This window comes from Diadema antillarum, unplaced genomic scaffold (assembly GCF_040938485.1).
Source record: "Diadema antillarum isolate AM-2024a unplaced genomic scaffold, OU_Dant_1.0 seq00000947_RagTag, whole genome shotgun sequence".
Classification (NCBI taxonomy): domain Eukaryota; kingdom Metazoa; phylum Echinodermata; class Echinoidea; order Diadematoida; family Diadematidae; genus Diadema; species Diadema antillarum.
Genome location: NW_027271796.1, coordinates 628,146 through 651,468, shown reverse-complemented (window position 1 = coordinate 651,468; position 23,323 = coordinate 628,146). Strand labels below are relative to the sequence as shown.

General features: G+C 37.7%; 1 protein-coding gene across 1 annotated transcript; it reads right to left on the bottom strand.

The window, feature by feature from the left end:
• Positions 1-242: 242 nt before the first annotated feature.
• LOC139741731 (activator of 90 kDa heat shock protein ATPase homolog 1-like) lies at positions 243-22,324 on the bottom strand. The gene is made up of 10 exons (XM_071652315.1): positions 22,028-22,324; positions 16,597-16,676; positions 14,601-14,711; positions 11,328-11,413; positions 9,340-9,460; positions 7,759-7,844; positions 5,926-6,081; positions 3,252-3,353; positions 1,896-1,947; positions 243-563 (listed from the first exon to the last, which is right to left on the bottom strand). Exons 1-10 carry the CDS (start codon positions 22,105-22,107, stop codon positions 391-393), a joined length of 1,047 nt encoding a protein of 348 aa, XP_071508416.1. The 5' UTR covers positions 22,108-22,324; the 3' UTR covers positions 243-390.
• Positions 22,325-23,323: the final 999 nt, after the last annotated feature.

Sequence of the window (23,323 nt, the reverse complement as noted above, 5' to 3'; positions counted from 1 at the left end):
GGATGGACTGGACGGACAACCCGAAAACATAATGCCTCCGGCGACACTTCGTGGCGGAGGCATAAAAACTCCTGTAAATACTGGTGAATGCATTATTCAATTGAATATATATTATATATATCTGCACAAGTACAATGTACAGACATTAGAATGAGAAAAAAAAATCCACGAAAATCCAAATACGCATGACACCTTTATTAGGGATGAGCGTCAGGAATCAGGAGTGGGTGGGGCTGGCATGAGATTGGCTTGATACTAGTGTATGCTTTATGGTTCACAGCTGACAGACGATGATGTACCTGCAGACTACACGAAGGGCTGAGACATTCAACAGCAATGTTCTGCATGAGAGAGTTTGAACATATGCACACTCCATGCAAGGAGATAACATCAGAAGAGCGAAGCACCATAACCAAACATGCCCTTTATCCGCTGGAAGAAGACAGAGTTCCATCCATGCCTTGTGCGCTCGAGGTCTGCACAGGGGATGCCATTTTGCTTCAGAGTGAGCTCTGTGCCATCAGAAGTTTGCTTAAAGTTCATTGTTACCAGGGAATGATGTGCTGTGTTGGTAAGAAAGTTTGAAGGGAAAAAAGTCATATAAGGACTCGCATTTACTGTAAATGTCTCAATTTTTATGCACTTAAAAACACATCCAAAAGTTCATAAGTTTCCCCTGTACAATTCTTCTCTTAAATTTTCTCATAGAATCCAAATTAAAAATGAGAAGACAGAATTTGATTTGACATTTCAATGCCTGAAAATCAATGTACTACCTGAATGCCCTGATACACGAGTCTAACTAGCAAATACCATTTGGAGAGGGAACACACTTGCATATTTTAAAATCATGTAAAATGTCTGTCAAATTTTGCTAGTTACATTGGCTAAGAAATGCTAATACACATACACACAAACCTACTACTAGCACTACCGTTGTAGAATTTATCAGCTGACGAAGTGCAACATTCACCCATTCAAAATGTTCATAGAAAATCATAAAGATATTTTAGCAATAGCCAAAACCTGCATCAAATTGCAAAAATCAATTATCTGCAAATATTTCTGCATTCACGGTCCATCAAAACAAAGAGGGATTCATATTCACAAACTTACGTCAATATGATTTCAATCAATTTCTAAAAGAGCAGCTTCTGTGTCTTGGCACAAGCATAGTGAATAACCCCAAAGTAAAACTGCCTGCTCATCAATTCTGAAATATGACAAAAGACCTAGTGTGCAGTTCAACTTTGCAAACTTTGCAACAAGCATGTTGTTTTTTATGTTCACCTAGACAAGCATCTGTGATGTGTTGATTTTTCATGCAATCCTTATACACTAAGCTTGCAAGCACATCCACCCGACAGCAATGAAGTGTCCATTAAAGGTCATTTGCACAAATGCGCCCATGAGCTAACAATGAACTGGCTTATTCTTGCTGTCTATTACCCAAGGGGAGCACAGCAAACTTTGTGAGCTTGGGAGACCTCCAAGAGGGCATGGCATCCATAAGTTTACTCTATCACAATGGCAATTAGTACATTTTGTCATTCAAAATCCTGATACACACCTTGCATCAACCAGAAGAACTTAAGAAAAAAACATACTTGAATAAACAAACATGAATTATTGCTAGGAAGCACACCAAAACGTGTTGAAATAACAAAGTTTTTCATAAAAAAATAATGTAGGAAAGTAATGAAGTTTCGATCATAACAAAATCCCTTCAATTTTTTTTTTCATCATAAAAGTCGGGATACAGCTTATCCAGCGATGTTGCCTTATCGCCGACGAAACGGTATTCCACTTTTTCATATATAAAAGCCATCTCTGCTGTAGAGAACAAAGAGCTGAAGCAGCTTTTCTCCTGACACTATTGCAAAGTTTGTTCTTACCTGGTGGCCATGACTTAAATCTCCATTTCATCACAATCTTTGAATGCGGCTCCTGGCAATGGAAAAATTACAAATGAATTTTAACATAATTCCATAGATCAAAATAGAAGTAGAACATTGAATCTAATTCACTTACACTGTAGATGAAGCATTACACACAATATGTGAAAGGGTGAAAATATGTGACCACCCAGCTCAAAACCCACAAAAAGTAGGCTGAATTGAATTTTCCACTTTTCTACATAGTTTATAAGAGTAAGTTCTAGGCTCTATGATGATATATATCTTGTTGAAATTGGCCCACCTCAACCCATTAAAAAAACAAAAACAAAAACCACAATTAAATAAGAGAGAGTTAGGAGGCTCAGTTTCATAGAAAAGGGGGGACAGAGAATTTAAAGGGACTGTACAGTACTGGTTGAGGTGAGGATTCAGGTTTATAACATTCCTAAGTGAGATAATGAGAAACCTCTTATGAAATATGAAAGAGCATGTAATTTTAAGAAGGATTCAACATTTATTTGATGAAAATTGGTTTTCAAATGGCTGAAATATCAAAAAAAGTGATAATAATAAAGGCAACAGGCCACGCCCTTTATTAGGATCTCTTTGTTTCACCTTGTTTTGGGATATCTCAGTGATTTCAAAACCAATTTTCATCAAATAAACTTTTGATTCCCCTTAGAATTGCATGCTCTTTGACATCTCATAGAGTGGTTTCTGAATATCTCGCAAAACGTTAAAAGCTAAATCCTGAGCTTAACCAGAACTGTACAGTCCCTTTGCGCGGTCAGACAGGCAAAAGATCGAGAAGTTTATGATCTCAAAGTTTTGCCAGTGTGACCGCAAACTTTCCTCAAATATTATTGTGAAGCTTCCCACTCCAAGTACGGATTTTCCCCCCCATGCCACCCCTGCCAAACTTCTGATCTTTTGCCAGTGTGACCCAACGACAAGAGATCGCAAAGACTTTGCGATCTTCAACTTCTCGATCTTTTGCCAGTCTGACCGCACTTCAGTAGGACCACTTTGTTTTGCTTTGTTTTTTGACATCTCAGCATTTCAAAACCAATTTTCATCAAATAAACTTTGAATTCCTCCAGAAATTGTATGCTCTTAAATATTTCATATAAGTGTTTTCTAATTATCACACAAAAAGTTGAAACCTGAACCCCCATCTCAAGCAAAACTGTATCATCCCTTTAAAACAAACCTTTTCTCCTGGTGATGCATTTTAAAACATGAACCCAATTCATTCACATACATACCTCCGCCTGCAAAAACAAGGACACAGTAACACCCAAATCTATTGAACACTTATGTTAAAAAGAAAAGAAAGATGAAGAATAAACTTACCAGGGTCACATATTCTCCTGATATATTGCCATCCAGCATAGTGAATGATCCTCCAGCTTCTGTTTTCATTGATGCCTGGGCTTGAGTGAATGCTTGTACTCTCTGCAATCCACAAGACGTTCACAGGCTTTAACAAATTGTTACTATAGTGCACAATTCATACAAATGCTATTTAAACAAAAAACACACAAGTACAAATGCATTTGTGTATGTCTGACCGTTGAGTTTTTGCTATATGACACATAAACCACTCAGTGACAAATATTTCAAAACCTTTTTTCACCTAAAAAATTTGGACCAACTCCACAAAAGGACAACATTTGTGCATTTTTTTGCTGGGTTGATGCTCTGTAATGATACATCACTTGATGTAATCAAGGACCATAACAGTAGATTGATCGCTGGCCCTTGCATGCACCCAGCCCAGTCGATACCAGCTGAAATGCCCAATGACATAGCTACAGCAGTTTATATCTACTGTACGTTCATGCCCTGAGCTGCAGCCGATGCTTTGCGGCACTATCTGTAAATTTTGTGCTGCCTACAATAATTCCCTGTGTTGCTGAAAGTATGTAACTCATAACGTGATCATACCTATTCAAGTACCCCTTTTACAAGTATTGTTTATTACATTTCTACTGGAACCAAAGTAATGAGGTCCACAATAAGTAGCATAGTTTGGGGAATTCACAGATCCTTACTTCGAAATTCTGACTTTGAACTTTGCTTATCACCATGTCAACTCTCCAGGTTATGAAGTGCTAATAGTCTCACATATTGTATTTGATGTCTGACTGTTTGTCAGAACTCCCACATTTCTCACTCATTAACAAATCAACAATTTACATGGTTCTCCAAAATGGTACGGCTGTCTTAATAATAGTATCGATTCAATGGACCCACTATTTAGAAGTAATACGCATTGGACGTATACAGTGTATCATGAAAGCAAACAAAAGTTACGCACTGAATTCATATACTCAATAAATTCTGTAAAAAGCCATTGATTATTTGTTGGTTTTCTCTTTACAAAAATCATAGTCATTCTACCGTATGTCAAAAAAAAAATATATATATTACTACGGGACCCTCCGCAATGGTTATTTTATAATTAGTGAATCAATCCAAATACAATTTCAGGGTATGAAACTATAACTTATTACCCACATATTACAGAAAACCCCATCCGATTTGCTTCAGTGCTCAAAGAGAAATGAGGATCTTTGTAGAGCATGTCAGGAATCCCTTCCCTCCAAATTCTGTCCATTGTGTTCACACATTATGCAATGCCAAGAGCATCCAAGTGCTAAATTTGGAAGAATGTGACCCATGACATGCTTTACGAAGATCCACATTTTTCTGTGACCACTTAACCAAATTTAATGGGGTTTTCTGAAAAATATAGCTAAGATGTTATATTTCAAGACCCTGAAGCAGTATTTAGACAGTTTAATCATATTGGAAATTTTCAATGCAAAAATCCGATTGTAATTTTTTTGGGGACTTACTGTATAAACATTTCATTGGCATGTGTTTTTAAAGCAAAATCAGATAAACACAAGTCTTTCTTAGCCTGATGGTCCCATTTCTAAAATGGAAGCTAGATCACATATGGGGGGGGGGGGGGGGGGGGGGGGGGGGAAGGGTGTTATAGCATATTCTCCATTTAACCCTAACTAGGCCGGGGGGGGGGGGGGGGGGGGGGCCTCCGAGGCCCCCCCCCCCTCGACGTTCCGCGCAATGTATCGCAATAAGCTATCGCCGTGACGTTTCATGACTTTTTTCTTTCGAGTCTCCCGCATCTTTTGACACCCGGGCGCGCGGTTCCGAAGTTACGCATAAATATGTACATGCATGTCAGACCAAAAATTGCTCAAAAACGTTAATTCGTGTATAATTTCAATGCAAACTGTGCTTACAGGCAAATTTCATAAAAGCATGATTATTTTGGTGTTTTATCGATTAAAATCAATGAATAACATATTTTCTTGTTCGGAGCGATGTCGCGGACAAATTTCATCGAAAAAACAATGAAAAACAAAGTCGAAAAAACAAGGAAATACATAAGAAATTCAAAAAACAATAAAATACTTAAGAATTTTTTCTGATATCACAATTTTTTTTTATTACATTTGCTAAGGACACTAAAAAGAATATTTACACAAAAAATGTGCCTGTTTTGAGCTTTATTTTGTGATTTATACCAAATAGTCTGATTTTATGCATCATCATGCATAAATTAGCATAATTTAGCATAAATTATGATTTTTTTTGAAAAAATAACTTCATGGTATTTTAGATTACATCATAGGCAATGTGTGTGCCAATTTTCGTCGCGATCGCGCGGTCGACGGCCGAGATCTGGAGGGGGGGCCTGGGAGGACCCCCCCCCCCCCGGCTCTATCAACTACCTAAATAGCCCGGCCTAGTTAGGGTTAAATGAGAGCATTATCCCAACTAAAAACAACAACAACAACCCATTAACTATCAGACAAACAAACAGCAGTTCTGCATTGAATTTTCTTAACAGGATTTTTAGTGAACATGTACTTACACTAAAGTCAAATGCCTTGGTTGGGAGTTAATTAGTCTATATTCTAGCTGCATATATGTTTTGATGAAGAAGAAAAGTTTGATGTCCATTGATGTTTGCAGAAATGATCTTGACACTCACACTTGCATCAGTGAATACCATGTAGAGCTCTGCTGCCTCACATCGGAACTCTTCTGTCAGTTCAAGTTTGCCGGTTTCAATTTTGACTCCAAGACTTAGATTCTTCATTTCCCTTGCTGAAGAGAGTCCGTTCTCCTTGGTTTTTGATTCTGGGGGCTGAAACCAGTAGAAATTGCTTCCTTCAATAATTTTTTCTTTTATATGAAGTATGGCAAATATGAAATATTCACAAATTTTGTGTTCCATTACTTTAGCATGACACTAGGAACATGTGAATATCTTTGAGTAACAACATATTTACATGTAGAGAAATACTCCAATTGAAGAAATGATAAATGTATGAGAATTTATTAAAAAGTAGCCTACTGCAATAAGATATAATTGTCAAACAGTTTGACAGTCACTGGCAGGGTTGTTTACTATCCCAGACTTTGCATCTCCACTTTATGTTGAAACTATTAGTGACCAGAGGGAAACAGAACTCACCATAGAGGTTTCATCAAAATCAGATATAGAATGAGGAATTTAGAGTTTCATGTTTTCACAAAATATTATTTGCAAGCACAGAAGTAAATGGGGTAAGCCTAATCACCTGAGAAGGCATCAGAGGTAATGGACAGTCTGTATACAAACCAATGGGAGAGTTGTAAAGATTATGACATAATCATTTCATTTCAATTATGTAATTCTGACCAATAGCAGTGTTCCATCAAAGCATGTGAAGAGTCTGCATTCCCAAACTTTCGCACTTTGTGCCACATTTTAATGAAACATTTTGATAAAATACCAATTTTCCCCCCTTTATTACTAAGTGAACACTGAATATACTTATAGTCTGCCAAATAGGTAGATGAAGTTCTGTTTGCATGGAGGGTGTGTGCGAGGTTCATTGTCAGTTACTGTATGTGTGAAAGGTTGGAGCCACTGGGCTTTACTAACGGGTTGTCTGTAATGGTGCTGTGAACCTGGTTGGAGTTGGTAACTGACTCCACCCTCCACAGTTTGTTTGGTTTCACAATTGTAAGATTTCAATACCTACTATAGTGATGACTGACCTTTTTGATACTGTAAAACATGATATATTCGCGGCATGAATTTTTAGCGAATTGGAGCCGACGGCCTTCTTTGCGGCATGAAATTTTCGCGAACTGCCACTGGCATTCAATGCACATAGTGTAGACAAGAACTTTCGCGTGCATTTTAATTTCGCGAATCTTGGCGCTTGCGAAATTCGCGAAATTAAAATGCACGTGAACATTCCTCGTTTTACAGTAAGCTTCATCGTTTCACTTAATTTTCAGCACTGATCACACAAAATGATGTCACAAGTCTATTGTAATCAATCTTCAATATTCTATCCTCCTAGCGTTTCATTACTCCCAAATTTTCGTGTAAGAATTCATATTGGAATTTTACTGTAAGCACGTGATATGGAAGTAGTACAGTTGCACAAAACCAGAATCAGGTTGATTGAGTATCCTCAGGTGACACTAACAATTGCGTCTGATGCGTCATCATGGCTGGCATTAGGCTTGTAGCCGGCACTGCTGGATCTTGTTTAATTAATAAAATACTGTTGACTGCAGTCATGCATTTTAAGGAGACAAAAGTAGCTCTAAAATTGCTACACCTTCAATGCCCCAAAACACAAAGCAGCTGACATAAAGCATGAATCTTATCAAGCACTTCCATGTATTAATCCAACTACCATTTCATCTTGCATTAATGAACATGAAAGATAAGAATTCCCTTTTTAAAAGAAATTATTATGTGACCTCACAATTTTTAAATCATGAGCATGTACAAAATTGTCATGAAACAAAAAGCTGTTACCTTAGCAACTGCCTTCTTTGCCGAGTCTGCATTCACGGGTGGGTTGCCTTGGCTCTTTGAAGGCAGGATCATTCCCTGACAGAACTCTGTACCAGACAGACCAAAGGATACTCACATGTATGAGTGAAAACTCACACTATAACATGTCATCCTGCAGTTCCCCAACAACTTTAATAAATGTAGGTGTTCATTCAAAGTGGCAACTTCTCTGGCATATCACACATATATTGGCAGTTTAGGAGATATTTCAGTTTTGGACACTAGCTGTCTGTGAGTTTCATCATGAGTTTACAAAATACTGACAAACTTTCAAAGCAATGATATCAACTTCAATGAAATTAAATGCAATTCATTTCTGCTCATCAAAAATGAGGAAAATGATTAAAGGGATGGTGTAGTTTTGCTTGTGATAAGGGATACAGATTTTAACTTTTTTGTAAGATAATTAGAAACCACCTATGACTCATTAAAGAGCATACTATTCTAAGAGGCATTCAAAGTTTATTTGATAAAAACTGGTTTTGAAATGGCCGAGACATCCAAAAACAAAGTAAAATAAAGTGGTCCTTATAAAAGGCGGGTCCCAATTTTAGGAAGACCTCTTTTGTTTCTGGATATCTCAGCCATTTCAAAACCAATTTTCATCAAATAAATGTTGATTTCCTCTTAGTATTGTATGCTCTTTCACATTACATAGGAGGTTTCTCATCATCTCACAAAAAAAAAAAGTTGGAAACCTGAAGCCCCGTCTCAACCAAAATTATACCATCCCTTAAAAAAAAAAAAAAATGTTGGCAATGCAAGGGTTTGATGAATACAGAGTAAATGTACATACTTATTAAAACCATGGGAGCATAAATTAAAGATCAAGGATCTCAAAATGTAAAAATTTTAAATTTTATTATCTTTTTTAAAATACTCAATTTACAAATGTGCATCATTTCGCAGGACAAACCAATAATACAAAGCACAGAGCCAAGAATATGGAACAAACATAATGGCAGAAATTAACAATAGAGGAGGGAGTACAAAGGTATGAATTCATAGGGAGTCAAAAGAGATATTCTTTCAAGTCTCCCACATCTTTTGACACCAAATTTGGGACACCTGGGCTTACGATTTCAAAGTTACACATAAATATGTACATGCATGTCAGACTAAAAATTGTTAAAAAATGTGAATTCACATACAATTTAAATGCAAATGGTGCTTTCAGTCATATTTTATGAAAGCATGATTCTTTTCACTTTCATCGATTAAAATCGATCAATAGAATATTTTCAAGCTCGGAACAGTGTTGCCAACAAATTTAATCGAAAGAATTATAACTTGCAGATTTGCAAATTTCCTTGATCTTTCATTAATTGACGAAAGCAAGAGTCATATTACCAATGATTTTAGATAAAGCACCATCAAGTTTGACAATTAATAGCCAAAACTTTGCCAATTCTTTCTTTTCTGCCCAATCTGATTACTACTGAATCAGCACCGGTGAAAGAATAAAAGAATAAAAGAACAAAATTAAATGTAAGTCAGCCTGTTCATGCCGAGACATGGAATCTTCAGACAAGGTGCACTTACCCATTTGGAGGGCTTTGATGTACTCTTCAACTTTCTGCCTGATTATAGGAACACCTTCTTTCTTCATGACCTCACGAAGAATGTTTGACTCTGGTGTGGCCTTCTTGGTTGATATATTTATCTAGAGATCAGAAAATTGTTGACAGCAGGTGAAGACAATGATTGATTGTAGATATCACTTACACATCGAGAATACTGAATATATTGCCATGCATTACTCTTTGTGAAATTTAAACGTTTCCAACTGTGGTCTTTATAAATAAAAGTACACATACCTTGCAAAAACAAAATAAATAAATCACCATTACAGACAAATTCAAACCAAATAAATCAAGAGGTCCAAATAAGTGGTTACAGGTAAGCATAGATAAGTACGGCAACCTTGCTTACCTCAGTCGGGACTGAAGTTAACTTTAATGAACTGTGGTTTGCATACGTCAAATTTGCCCTGACTTATTCGATGTATGATTTATTGACGTTCAAAATGGTGTGTGTAAAGCAGAATTTAAAGCATCAAGAATGATTAGATCTATTCTCTTTAATTTTCTTCTTTGCTTAAACAAGAAAAAGGTGACCTTTTTTGTATCTGAAATGATAAAGTTGACCTTTCATAAGGCATATCAAATGATGAGAGAAATGAACTGCAAAACATGTCAAAAGTAAAATATTAAGAGGCTGTGTGATAAAAATTGAATTGACTATAGTATTAAACTCTGTCTCTGTTGCCAATGCATGCTTAATCTCGGTACTTGTTTGTCTGGGAACAGGTAAAGTGATGTTGAAATTTTGCTTCAAGCAATACGTGGGGGAAAAACAATAAGTTAAATATAGAAGGTACTGGGGATAGCCCATTTAGATAACCAAACTTTAAGTTCCTTCAACTTACACGTTTTAAGAAGAGGAAATACACTACTAAACATTGGGACTTTTATTTTCGTGATATTTGGCCAATCTGATGTCAAGGTAGGGGACGTTGACTGTACTAAAATTGTTCAGATACACTACAATTTTTAGCTCTGTATGACCACTTGAATGGTGGTAATAGTCTCTTACTGACGGAGTATACAGGAATCTTGTGGAACATATCTCTGTGTCACGACCAGTACCGGTTCAATCCAAATTAAGGAATATTTGTGACTACATTATCACTTTTACTAACGTGGTTATGTTGAACATTCTTTGAAGGGCTAACGAGATAAAGGAACATTGCTCTAAATAGAATAACTAGAAAAGCACTCGAGTGTGGAGACCTCTGGCAAGCAGCTATTTCCACCCATGCATGCATGCTAAAAATGGTCCCTTTTCCCAATTATGATAAAAAAGTCTTTCTAAATAGACTTAATTCTCATGTCTAAGAGTCTACCTCATCAGCTCACTGCATGCTGCTACTAGAGTGCACACTCAGTGCATGTATGCACACCTCAAATATGCGCAGCTTGAACTCCCTCGTTTGTTGGCCCTATTTGCCAATGATAATCCTTCAACAACAAAAAATAAATGAATATAAATATATGGTATCTATAATGGCTCTTACCACTGAGTGCTCAAACTGCATGAAAAATTCCTCACTCAGCATAAAGAGAAAAAAAGTGTAAAGAAAGAAAAATGATGTGATCAATTCAAAATTATATGCTATATGATGTGGTGTGTTGAGTGCTCAAAGGGCATGAAAAATTCCTCACACAGCATAAAGAGAAAAGAAGTGTAAAGAAAGAAAAATGTTATCAATTCAAAATTATATGCTATATGTGGTGTGTTTTCAATGCTGTCTTAAAAGAATCCACTGAGATAGTACGAATGTGTAAAGAAAGCTTGTTCCAGAGAGAGGATCCAGTGTGAACAAAAGACCCGTCACCCCACATGGTTTTTGTTATAGGAAAGATGAGGAGGTCAGTGTTACAAGAACAGAGTGATGTTACTGGAGTGTCCTGTTGACATAAACAAGCATCACTGGGCAGCAGAAAACAATGAAAAACAACGCAACTTACATCCACATCACTGGAACTATTTTCATCACTCAAGTTGGGTATTGCCACAGTTCCTGTCAATTCAGTTTCACAGTCCTTTAGCGTTCCTGTTTGACCCACAAAGAATAATAAAAAAGATGTTAAATTGCAATTTCATGTTCCGTGGTATTTGGTGTTAAAAGATAAAAGACAAAATTAAATCTAATAAAACATTAAAATAATACTGACATAATAAATAAAGGTGATAATGTAAAAATTGGCAGGTATGATAAAGCATTTCAAAAACTATGTACTGCGCTGTAAGAAATAAGATGAAAAACATTAAACTTCTACATTTACAAGATGAACTTTGGCCTTGATAAAATGGTTTGGCCGTTCAGAATACTGTAAAAGTGGATATTTTCGCAGGACTAATTTTTCGCACTTGGCCGGGTAAGAAGAGTTTCGCGTGTTTTAATTCTGCGGAATCAAGACATCAACTACTGGAACATATGGCATGCAAAAATATTCGTGCACTTTTATTTTCAAGCTAGCTTCTGGTTGCGCGAAATGCGCGAAAATTTCAACACCGCAAAAATTTCCACTTTTACAGTAGTGGTGATCTGGCAGCTACATTTGTGTTTATCTGAAATGCGTGCAGTTATCAAGCACTGATCCAAGCGTTATTCTCCCCTTGTCTGACTGAGAAAAGCACATAAAAACAATGCACACACTCACAACTTTGGTGGCCTGACCTGGCCACCAAAACCCATCACTTCTAGAAGCGGAGTAGAAATTATCTCACTGTTTTGTTTTTTGGTGTTTTTGTTTGTTTGGTTTGTTTGTTTTTAACTGAAAACAATATGGTCCCTATTTATACATAGTACTATCTTAGCTCTACCACTTCTCGCTGTAGAGAAGATCTTTTAAGTCTCCTTAATTCTCGTTATCGCCAATGACGTAAAAAGTACCCGGATGTTGATTTAAGTGTCATTTACGGTGCATTATGGGATAGTTCGGGAGCCAAGTCACTTCCGTTCGTACGCACGTGATACGCGACTAATGCTCTTTACATACAACCGACTGTATTCTTACGTGTACTTACTGTTTCCTCGACTTGAATTTTAGCTTTTATATGATTTGAAATTTCTCCATTCTAGAGAAATTGCTGTAAATATGACTTTATGGGTCATTACTGCGAAGCTGCCATTTGTTGGTCGCATGACAATAAATGAACAAATCTACAGAAATATCCCTGGCATGCAAGACGTGATGTGGGTGAAGTTTCCGGGTGGCTCCACAGCGCGTGCGACTTGCTTGGAAGAAATTGCTTCGGAGACAGCAGGATAAGTTCGAGATCTTGGTTTGTTCCCGATTCTAATTGTGTTCGCGGCACTTTGACAGAGAAAAATAAAAAAGGATGGGCATTCCATGACGATATCCAGGTGGGTAAATATTTTCAAGTATTATTTTCAGCGTATGCAGAGATGACTGATGTGCAAGTCGATCGCAATGAACCGGTATGTCTAGGTGGTATGCGTGCGCTGCATGCTATATACACAAAGCCTAGAGCAATATACAAAGCCTAGAGGCTATAGCTATATACACTATGTATCACAGGCCTGGCTGGCTCGGGTACAGCCGGCTATCCGTGACCGGCGCGGCGCTAGGTAAGGTACGCGCACACCAGCGCTGTGCAAAATATGCCCCGCACTGGAAGTGCCTGAGTCCCGGAAGTGCACTAAATCTTGACGAGAAAGCTACATCCAGGTACTTTTTACGTCATTGGCGATAGTGAGAATTTGGGGGCTTTGGGGCCCCCAAAGGAACATGATGGTGCCCATTTGTACAAATGTGTATTTCATCGCCCTAGTGAAAATACTTGCAAAAATTTGGTGACATATTTGACCATAAATTTCAAGAAGGTGAAAATGTGGAAACTGACCCCCACTTTGGTCCAGCCCCAAACAAGGGTACCTCCTGGATTTAACAGGAATAAACCTGAAACTGCACTCAGAAATGCACTTAAAGCATCATAGCTCTATGATTTCTGGTTGAAGAAGTTCATTGTTTTTTTTTTAAGATTCTCCTCAGTGCCCAAATATTTGAGAAAAATGAGAAATTTGTGAAATGTTGTGTATAAAACAAATGGAGAACTGCTCAATACCTAGATCACACAGATTTGCCAATTTGTCTTATTTTCTTATCTTTGACAATATACCTTCAAACAACTTAAACTTTCATAATGCATAGCTTTGTTTTTGCAAGAGTAGGGAGGTGAAAGCATTGTATTCTGTACTGTACAGCTGGAAGTACAGCATAACTAATAAATCCCCCCCCCCCCCCGACTCCAAACTGGAGGGGAAAAAAAATCAAAGGTGCAGATAAAATAATGGTAATGTTTTGTGCTTTAAGTTCACTTGATCGTGACAACTTAATCGTGACAAAGCATCTCTGATTTTATAAAAGACCCTCTATTTTGTGGGTTGTGGGCCCCCTAGCAGCCCCTAAGTGGGACATAGTGCCGTATTTGTACAAATACATGTATATTCTATCACCCTAGCAATAATACATGTACCTGCAAAGTTAAGAGAAATTTGAGCACGCATTTTAAAAAAGAAAAGATGAAAAGGTGAAAATTGGATTTTTACAGATTCCCAAATACAGTTAAAGTAAAGTTGAAGGAAAAAGTAAAGAAAAAGCTAAGTAAAGTTAATCTCTTTTCATTTTTTCTCTTAGAAAACTTTTCTTCAGGCGTGTGCTTGGTATGGAATAAGAGTAATACATTTTTTAATGCACATCAAAGGATAAGTTCTGTCTGTGGCCAAATGTTTGAGAAAAATGTAAATTAGTGACATTTTGTATGTAATGAGAGGAGAGCTCCTCAACACCCAAGATCACACAGAGTTGCCAATTTGTCTTTAAGTACTCTCTAAACTTTTACATTTCATAACTTTTTTTAAAGTGTTTGATTTTCTCCAAATTTTCACTGATTTACTTCTTTGGTTTTTCTGTTTTCATACAAAATGACATAAATTCAAGATGGAGACTTGCAAGGTACATACATGTACATCATACTATGTGATCAAAAACTGCCTTTTGTATAATGTGCTTTTTTTGTGATTTCAACATTGAAGACAACACATACTGCACAGTTGCACTATCAAGTCGTATACACATCTTTATGTCAAAATGGTGTTTCCAAATTGTGGTGGTATGTTCAATTGTTTTGAGAAAGTGTCTACGTGACTCAAGAAACGGTTATACAACAATGACAACAATAAGAATCATTCTTTAAACAGAACTTGTACTTGCCTTTCCATTCCAGCTTGATGTCCCACTCATAAAAGAAGATGAGCTTGGCCTTGCGATTGCTTGCAGATGCTTCTCCAGTGATCTCTTTCACTTCACAAATCTTACACTGGCCTGTGTTTAGATCAAAGACCAATTAACAAATTAAGACATGTTCTGCTTTTGTTTTTCTGTCACCACCCTTTACACATATACATGAAAAAAGCTCCCCACTCTCAAAGCTCTAGTAATGCATTTTCTCTTTTTCTTTCCTCTTTCTTTTTGTTCCCCCTCCCCCCCCCCCCCCCCCCCCCCCCCCCCCCCGATTCTGATTTCGATTGCTTTTTTCCAATCCTGCAACTTACGGAAGTGCATCAGGAAAAGCCTGACATCTTGTACCCTTTGTATTACACCTGTTAGTGTTTTGTTTATTTGTCTGTTGTTCGATCATTCACTTGTATTGTCTTGCAAATGCCGAATAAATACTACTACTAATAATAATAATGATGATAATAATTATAACAACAATATATGACGATAAGAACCTCTTTCTCTATCTTCCCAGAAATAACACAATAAGGTTTGCATCCTTGCAACAGAATGTCAAAACTAGCTACTTGTACTAACTTTTAAAAACACCTGCGTATGATTATTAGTTAACTTATCCAATGATAGTTAACTTTAAATCCAATGATATTTTAAGAGATATGGATGATGGTAGGATTACTGTTCTGTTACTGCTTGATTTATCATCAGCATTTGATATTGTTAATCATACAATTCTGGTGAATACTCTGAAGTCATTCAGGGTTGATGGTAAAGCTCTTAAATGGTTCAAATCATACTTAGCTGAAAGGTTTCAGGTTGTTTGTGTTAATAATGCAAAATACGACCCTGCTCCATTAGACTGTGGTGTCCCAAAAGGATCTGTTGGGGGCTAAACCCTTTCTCGATTTATCTGACTGGTTTGAAAGAGATCTTACATTGTCACTCTTTTAACTATCATTGTTATGCTGATGATATCCTGATAAATACATCATTTATACCTACCCAAACCAATGTCATTGATATTATTCAGAAAGTTGAGACTTGTATCCATGATGTCAAAAAGTCAATGAGCTCTCATTCATTGAAGTTAAAACAAGAAAAGTCAGAATATTTATTTATTTGCTCTAGAGTTCTCCTTGACAAGGTCAGTCTTCCTTCTCTTACGGTTGACAATGATGTGGTTATTATTCCATCTAAATCATGTGAAATATTGGGAGAATTATTTGATTCTACAATGTCCATGTTTGTTCGCATCTCTGCTGTTTGTAAATCCGTGAGGTATCAGTTACGCAATGAAGGCATTATTCACAAGTATTTAACTCGTTCAGCCACAGAAAAAAATAGTTCATGCCCTTATATTGTCCTGACTTGACTTTGGTAATGCACTTCTGTTTCAGCTACCACAATATCAACTTTCATAGTTACAAAAATTGCAAAATTCAGCAGCCTGTATTGTCTATTACCCTTACCAGAAGAAATAATCACATTACCCCTGTTTTACCCTTATTGCATTGGTTACCCGTTGAATCCCGCATTGCATTTAAATCATTTTTTGTTTGTTTTTCATTGCATACACAGATGATCTGCCCCTGAGAACAATGTTAATTTGCTGACACTTTATAATCCTCCCAGAAGTTTAAGATCATCCGATTGTGGATTGCTTGTTGTTCCAAAAACCAAGAAATCAAGTTATCCATTACATTTCAAATGTTAACTCCTTTACAGTTGCCCTGAAGACTCATTTGTTCGTAACTGCTTTCCGGTAAAATTGTACATTGTGTTTGGTTTTTTTTTTCCATCATCATTGTTTCATTCATTTTCATGTACATGTGTGTGTAATGCTTTTTGTTTTTCATAGTTCACTTTTCCTACTGCACCTTGAGCACATTAGTCATGTGGAATTGGCGAATTATAAGTACCCTGCATTATTATCATTATCTAATAATGAAGCCAATGAACATTGCACACTCACCTCTGTCATCTTCAACCTCAATATCACTTAAAAGTTGTGTCAGTCTCTCTCTTGACCACTTGGATGCATCTCTTTCTGTCCTGTTTGGGTTTGAAGAAACAAAAAGCTATGTATTCAACAAGGTCTACTGTCTACTACTATAGGGTTCAAATCTCGGTATGCAGTATATACAGTATAATGTGTGGCATTTCATCACAATCATTAGCAAAATGACTAGGCTCCTTAGCATCTACAGTCTTTTTGTTGAACACACACAAATGTCATGTTAATTGTCCAAAATTACACTTTCTTGGCTATGGCTTTGCGGTGTAACTACAAACTCATGCATGTACACATGTACACGCGTGAACTAGTACTTGTGGAGAGTGTCTGCACACATGCTAGCCGTGCTGGCCACCAGCCGCGGGATACTGTTACTAGGGAGCTTTAGATTGTGATGCGGGTGTTTAAGACAATTAGTGCATTGACAGTTCTCCTCTCCCTGTGTCGTGTTGCAAGGACGCAACCTGTACAAAGTAAAATGGTGCCCCACAGGATCATTGCATCAAGAAGCTCTTTGCGGTGTGATTTTGAGCGGAGGCAAAAACAGCCCGTAACTGACCGTGCAAACTCAAGATGGTGCAAGGTCAATTTTTATGAACAGATTTGTGTATGCCCAGAACATAAATTAATACATTTGCATTAATTAAACAGTGGGGTAATGCGTGGGACATCAAAAATTTTTGCACTTTTTAAGATACTGTAAATGTTTCCACTTTTCTATCTAACAACTGTGAGACCCCAAAGTCTGAATGGCAAGTCATGATGATTATGATTCCCAGTTTCTCAACTAATTATATATGCAGATGAGGGACGTTCAAAAATTGGCATGTCCCATGTTCATGCACTTGTCAATATTTATTACAGTATTATTAATGGGTTCGAGAATGTAGCCAATTAGAAGTGCTTAATGAGTCACATGTACATCCGCTCATGATTTTCTTACTAACATGTACATGCACAGCTGTGCAAAAAAAATGTGCCATACACAGGTTTAAGTTCGTAATGTTAGTGTAGCAGCTCACTCTCAGGTATTTACAATGTAGTGCAACATGCACTCAGCTTTGCCCTGTGCATGTTTCACAATCGTAAATACCCTCTAGTGCACTGCATCTCCCCTAATGCACTTTCACCTGTGTATTATTTGTATAATATTACAATATATAAGTTAAAACATGCAAAAATAAAATCCTGTGGCCCAAAATATCTTAAATTTAGAGGTTAAAATTGCAAGGGGCCTGAGCATGTTTTCATGTTGTCGTTCGGACAACTTACTTTAGCTGCATAGCTCTTCATTATCAACAATCAAAGGTGTGCAGAAGTTTAAAATATTCCTGTGTCTGTTGCTGCAATTCATAAAAGCTCTTCATTATCAACAATCAAAGGTGTGCAGAAGTTTAAAATATTCCTGTGTCTGTTGCTGCAATTCATAAAAGTAAACACATTTAACCATATTCACCATTTACACCCAGAAAATAATCCTTGATCTTGAAATTACAGTGAACTGATGTCACATTAACTCCTTGAGGACAAGTCTAATATTAGTAACTGAGGTTAAAACTAAAACGTCTGGAACTGAAACAACCTTGACTTCGTTAAACTTACGAGGATTTGATATTATGGGAAATATTGAAAAAAGGCATGATGTAATACACGAGGAGTAGTTATATACACAAGGACATCACTGAAGGTGACTGAAGTGGATATGTTTGACAACTTTGCTGAATCTATTTGGTGTGTTATAACTCTACAGCAAAATTTGAAACTTTTGGTTGGGTGTATTTAATGCAGTCCTTCAAGTTGTACAGACAACAATACTTTGTTGAACACATATTTGAATAGATTGAGTGAAATGAAAAATACGGCAGTATTTATTGCTGGAGATTTTAATTTTCCAGGGATTGATTGGCAAACATGGTATGTTGGAGGTGCAGCTGAAAATCCCGCCAAGAAATTTGTAGATGCTCTCCAGAACTCTTATCTTCATCAACATATTACTGAGCATACAAGATTTCGACAGGGACAAAATCCTAGTATTTTAGATCTCATTATTACAAACAATGAGAGCATGGTCAGGAGCGTAGAGGTACTACCTCCTTTGGGTAAAAGTGACCATTGCTGTATTGTAACTGATTTGAAGCTTTGTGTTGAAACAAAAATTAAGACTAAGACTTCGGTGTATTAGACAAAGGAGATTATGTGAAACTCAATCACCTCCTTGGAAGTGTCAAGTGGAGCGAAGTATTGAAAGACATGACATGCTGTACTGCTTGGGAATACTTCAAAGATATATTCTTTGCCTGTGTTTTGGAGAGTGTGCCCGAATGTCAGAAAACAAGTCTGAAACAGAGTAAGAGTCCTTATATTTCGAAAGAAGCATTACAGCTGCCTAGAAAAAAGAATAAAGCATGGAAGTTGTATGCTAGCACAGAAAGTGTTGTAGACTATGCCAAATATGCAAAGATTCGTAACCAATTACGATACGTGACAAGACAAGACTGCAGAGAGCATGAACAATCGTTAGTAAAAGAGGTGGCCACAAATCCAAAGAAATTCTGGAAATATGCAAATAGAAAAATAAAGAACAGATCCGGAATTAGTGATTTAGTCAGTAAAGAGGGAAACTGTCACAGCAGTGATAGTGAAAAGGCAAAATTATTGAATGACTTTTTTACAAGTGTATTTGTGAAAGAAGATTTGACTAACATGCCTGACATTGACTGGCAGCCCACTGGACCTACAATCTTAGATAGTTTGATTATCACAGGAGAAAGGGTGGAGAAGAAACTATTAAATTTGAACGCAAGTAAATCTCTAGGCCCAGATGAAATGCATCTAAGATTGTTAAAGGAGACGGCACAGTCTATTTCTGTTCCATTACAAACTATCTTCCACAAGTCGCTGGACGAAGGCTTTCTTCCCAGAGACTGGAAACTAGGCAACATAACTCCTATACATAAAAAGGGAAGTAAAAAGTGTGTTGAGAATTATCGGCCGATCAGTTTAACTTCTGTTGTTGGAAAGGTGATGGAGAGTTTAGTCCGAGACGCGGTCATGCAGCATCTTTTGAAATATAACTTGCTTTCAGACTGTCAACATGGATTCACTCCAAAACGGTCCTGTATGACTCAGCTCCTTTGTGCAATGGAGGAAATAACTCAGAAACTTGATACTGGGTATCCTATTGATATAGTATATTTAGACTTTTGTAAAGTCTTTGACTCTGTTCCTCATGAGAGGCTTTTGAAAAAATTGATATCTTATGGCATTGATGGAAAACTGTACTCATGGATCAAAGCATTCACAACTGGAAGGGAACAGAGTCGTGATAAATGGTGAAAGTTCAGACTGGAGTCAAGTTAGCAGTGGACCGGTCCTTTTTGTTATTTTTATAAATGATTTGCCGAATATAATGAATAACTCAGTTTTTATGTTTGCCGACGACACCAAAATCATTGGTGATGTCAGTACAGCCCCAAAACAGGAATCGCTTCAAACTGACATAAATCTCGCTGATGAATGGAGTAAAAGATGGCAGCTTGATTTCAATGTTAGTAAATGTAAGATTCTTCATATCGGAAAAAATAACCCAAGGGAAAACTACAGAATTAATGGTGTAGAGTTGGAAGCAACCAAGCAGGAAAAGGACCTTGGCGTTATAATAGATGAAGAATCAAATTTTCATTAACATGTCTCAGCAGCTGTCCAAAAGGCAAATCAAACACTCGGGATTATACACAAGACCTTCTCACAAATGACGATGGAAATACTTCCCATTTTGTTCGTATCATTGGTTCGACCTCATTTGGAGTATGGCAACATTTTATGGCATTTGAGATATAAAATGGACTGACAAAGTTGAAAGAGTGCAGAGAAGAGCCACTCGTATGATTCCTGAACTCAAATGTTTGTCATATGAACAACGCCTAGAAAAACTCAACCTGCACTCATTATACTATAGGAGACGAAGAGGCGATATGATTACTGTTTATAAGTTGCTCAATGGAAAGTTGGGGATTTCTGGTGACATGTTCTTCGAACCAGCCATTCACTCATCAACAAGAGGTCATAAATACAAGCTCTTCACCAAACGTTCAAGATTAGAACTACGAAGTACATTTTTCAGCCAGAGAGTAGTCGCCGACTGGAACAGATTGCCTGCTAGTGTTGTTGAAGCTTCCTTGATTAATAATTTCAAAGATTTATTACTTATAGATAGACAATGGAGGGGGGAAAAATTCAAAACCTCTGCTCCTCAACGCACATAAAGCAACAAAGTTGAAGATTATTATATTATGTTGAGACCGGAATACTACAGGACCAGTCCTCTACTTCCGTATCAGATGTGATGTGATGTGATGGTGAAGGCGTGCTCTGATTGGCCAGAGGCGCATCCCGTCAGCTGATCGATATGAATATGACAGTGATAGAAGTAGTGAAGCAGACGGCGTTTGTATCATGTACACTGTATAGTACGCACGTTGGAGGGTGGGGTCAGCGTAAGTACAGTATGTAAACTATGAATACTAATTAGTCCTCCGCAAGTACCTCAAATGTGATTGGCTAACGGATTCGTGTGTTTCAGAGCCGTTTGAATGTGACGACGGGCTGGTTGATGTGTGTTTTACGTTGAAAATTCGACCAAAATGTTGGATTATTCATTAATCTGGTGAGTGTAGTGTATTCTTGAATAGTTGATTTCACTATAGAAGTTCTACAAGTACAAGATTAAATTTGCCGACCTAACGTGTTAGGGCCGTGAATTAGACGAAATCGAGAAGGGTGAGGTACCTCACCCAATTTTCCATAGAGACAGAGTGGTTAAGATTGAACATCCCCACAGCAATGGGTACTGATACCTTCCATCTGTCTACGGAGGACAGGGTTAATGGCAAAATATAAAAGAGCCCTCCAGACAGACGGATCTTTCTGTCTAACCGATTAGCTAGACCCTATACCCTACTTTAAATTATAGTTGACTATGCAGTGATATTAATACACTCATGATCAATGACCGGGCTACACTTAAGTTAGACAGAAAAATCCGTCTGTCCAGAGGAGTCTTCTGTCTTTTCTTTTCTTTTTTCGGCAACACTTAGATAGAAAAATCCGTCTCACGTCTGTCCAGAGAAGTCTTCTATCTTCTTTTTTTTTTTTTTTTTTTTTTTTTTTTACCTTTACCGCTCTAAGAGAGAGAGGGGATTCCATGAAGCCTGACGCCTGACGCAGTCTCCGCCGCCGCGGAACCCACCATTGCACCAATCTTTCGGTCAACCCTACACTACATGGTCTATGAACAGTAGGCCTACTACCGGGCTGTGCACGGCGTCTGCTGGCTAGAGTAGAGTCAGAGTCCGAGAGAAGGAAGAGACAGAGTCTAAGTTGAACTTACCAGTGCCAGTTATTCACGTTTGTTGCATCTGCTCTTTCTTCAACGATCCATCGAGGATCACCTTGTCCCCACTTGGCCATTTCCTACGGATTTTCTTCCGCAAAAAAAAAACCAACAAATTATCTTGATCTCGCAAAAGGAGGTTTTCCAAAGGTTTCGCACGACTGTTCCGCTGGTCGCTGTTGAAATGTGAGGATGATCTGACGCACATGTACGATGTTAAAATACTCGTTTGTAGCTCATTTTCACGACACACGTTCACCTGGCTAGCTAGCTGTACTCCGCGCGCATTGCGGATGCGTCGTGCGCTGCTTGCACTGTAGCTGCTTGCACTGTCGTACGTGGCTAGCTACGAGAATCTACTAGAATGCTCGACCACTGCGCATGAATGCACTCCATAGAGATCAGCGGAATGCTCTTCAGTAACTTCGTATATCTTAATATGGAGATAGTTTTCTTCTTTTTTTTCATAAATAGTTGCGATATTTTCATGAATGAATGTTCGTTTTTATGATAAATAATATGTTTATTGTGTCTTGATAATTTTGTAGTCAGGAATGTCCTTTGTGGCTTAACATGTAATTTATAGATCAAAACACAATTTCAGAAAGCTCGAGACTAAAAAGTTTTTCTTGATAAAAAAATTACCCAATCTCGACCTACCTCGCGATCGCATCGCTAGCTAGCTCGACACAGTCGACCGGTACGCGGTATAACCAGCAGGGAGGGGCTCACCTCCCTGATTACAGTAATCCAACTCTAGATAGAGTATATAATCTCTTTGGTCTATACTACTAGTATGCATATAATATGCGCGCTCGACACGATTAATGAGCTCTCGATCTCAGCTCACGTTTTAATACGCCGTGTTTACTCCTCATCAGATCCCATCAATTGTAACTTCTAAGTAGCTTCGCTCGAGCTCTTCTCAGTTTTTCCACCACACATTTCAGGATTGTATAGGCACTAGTATAGGTCTAGACCTCTAGTCGTGTCTTTTTCTTTTGTAATATGTCGCATCGTTCTACAGAATGCGTTCAATGAAAGTTCACCCTTCGATCTAACCAATCGTCAATTGTTAACTACATGCACTGCATGTTCAAGGCTAAGGGAACTCGTCATCACCGAGCTTTTGCCGGTTGAACATCGACGACAGTCGTGACTCTCGTCGCCGCCAAACGTCCTACCAAGCTGCGCTGTGACATGACGATGTGTATGCCCAGTGAGCTTCTTGAGGTGGTCTCTGTTTGACTTGCCGATTTGGTCTGTTTTAAACAGATTACCAACTTACAAAAC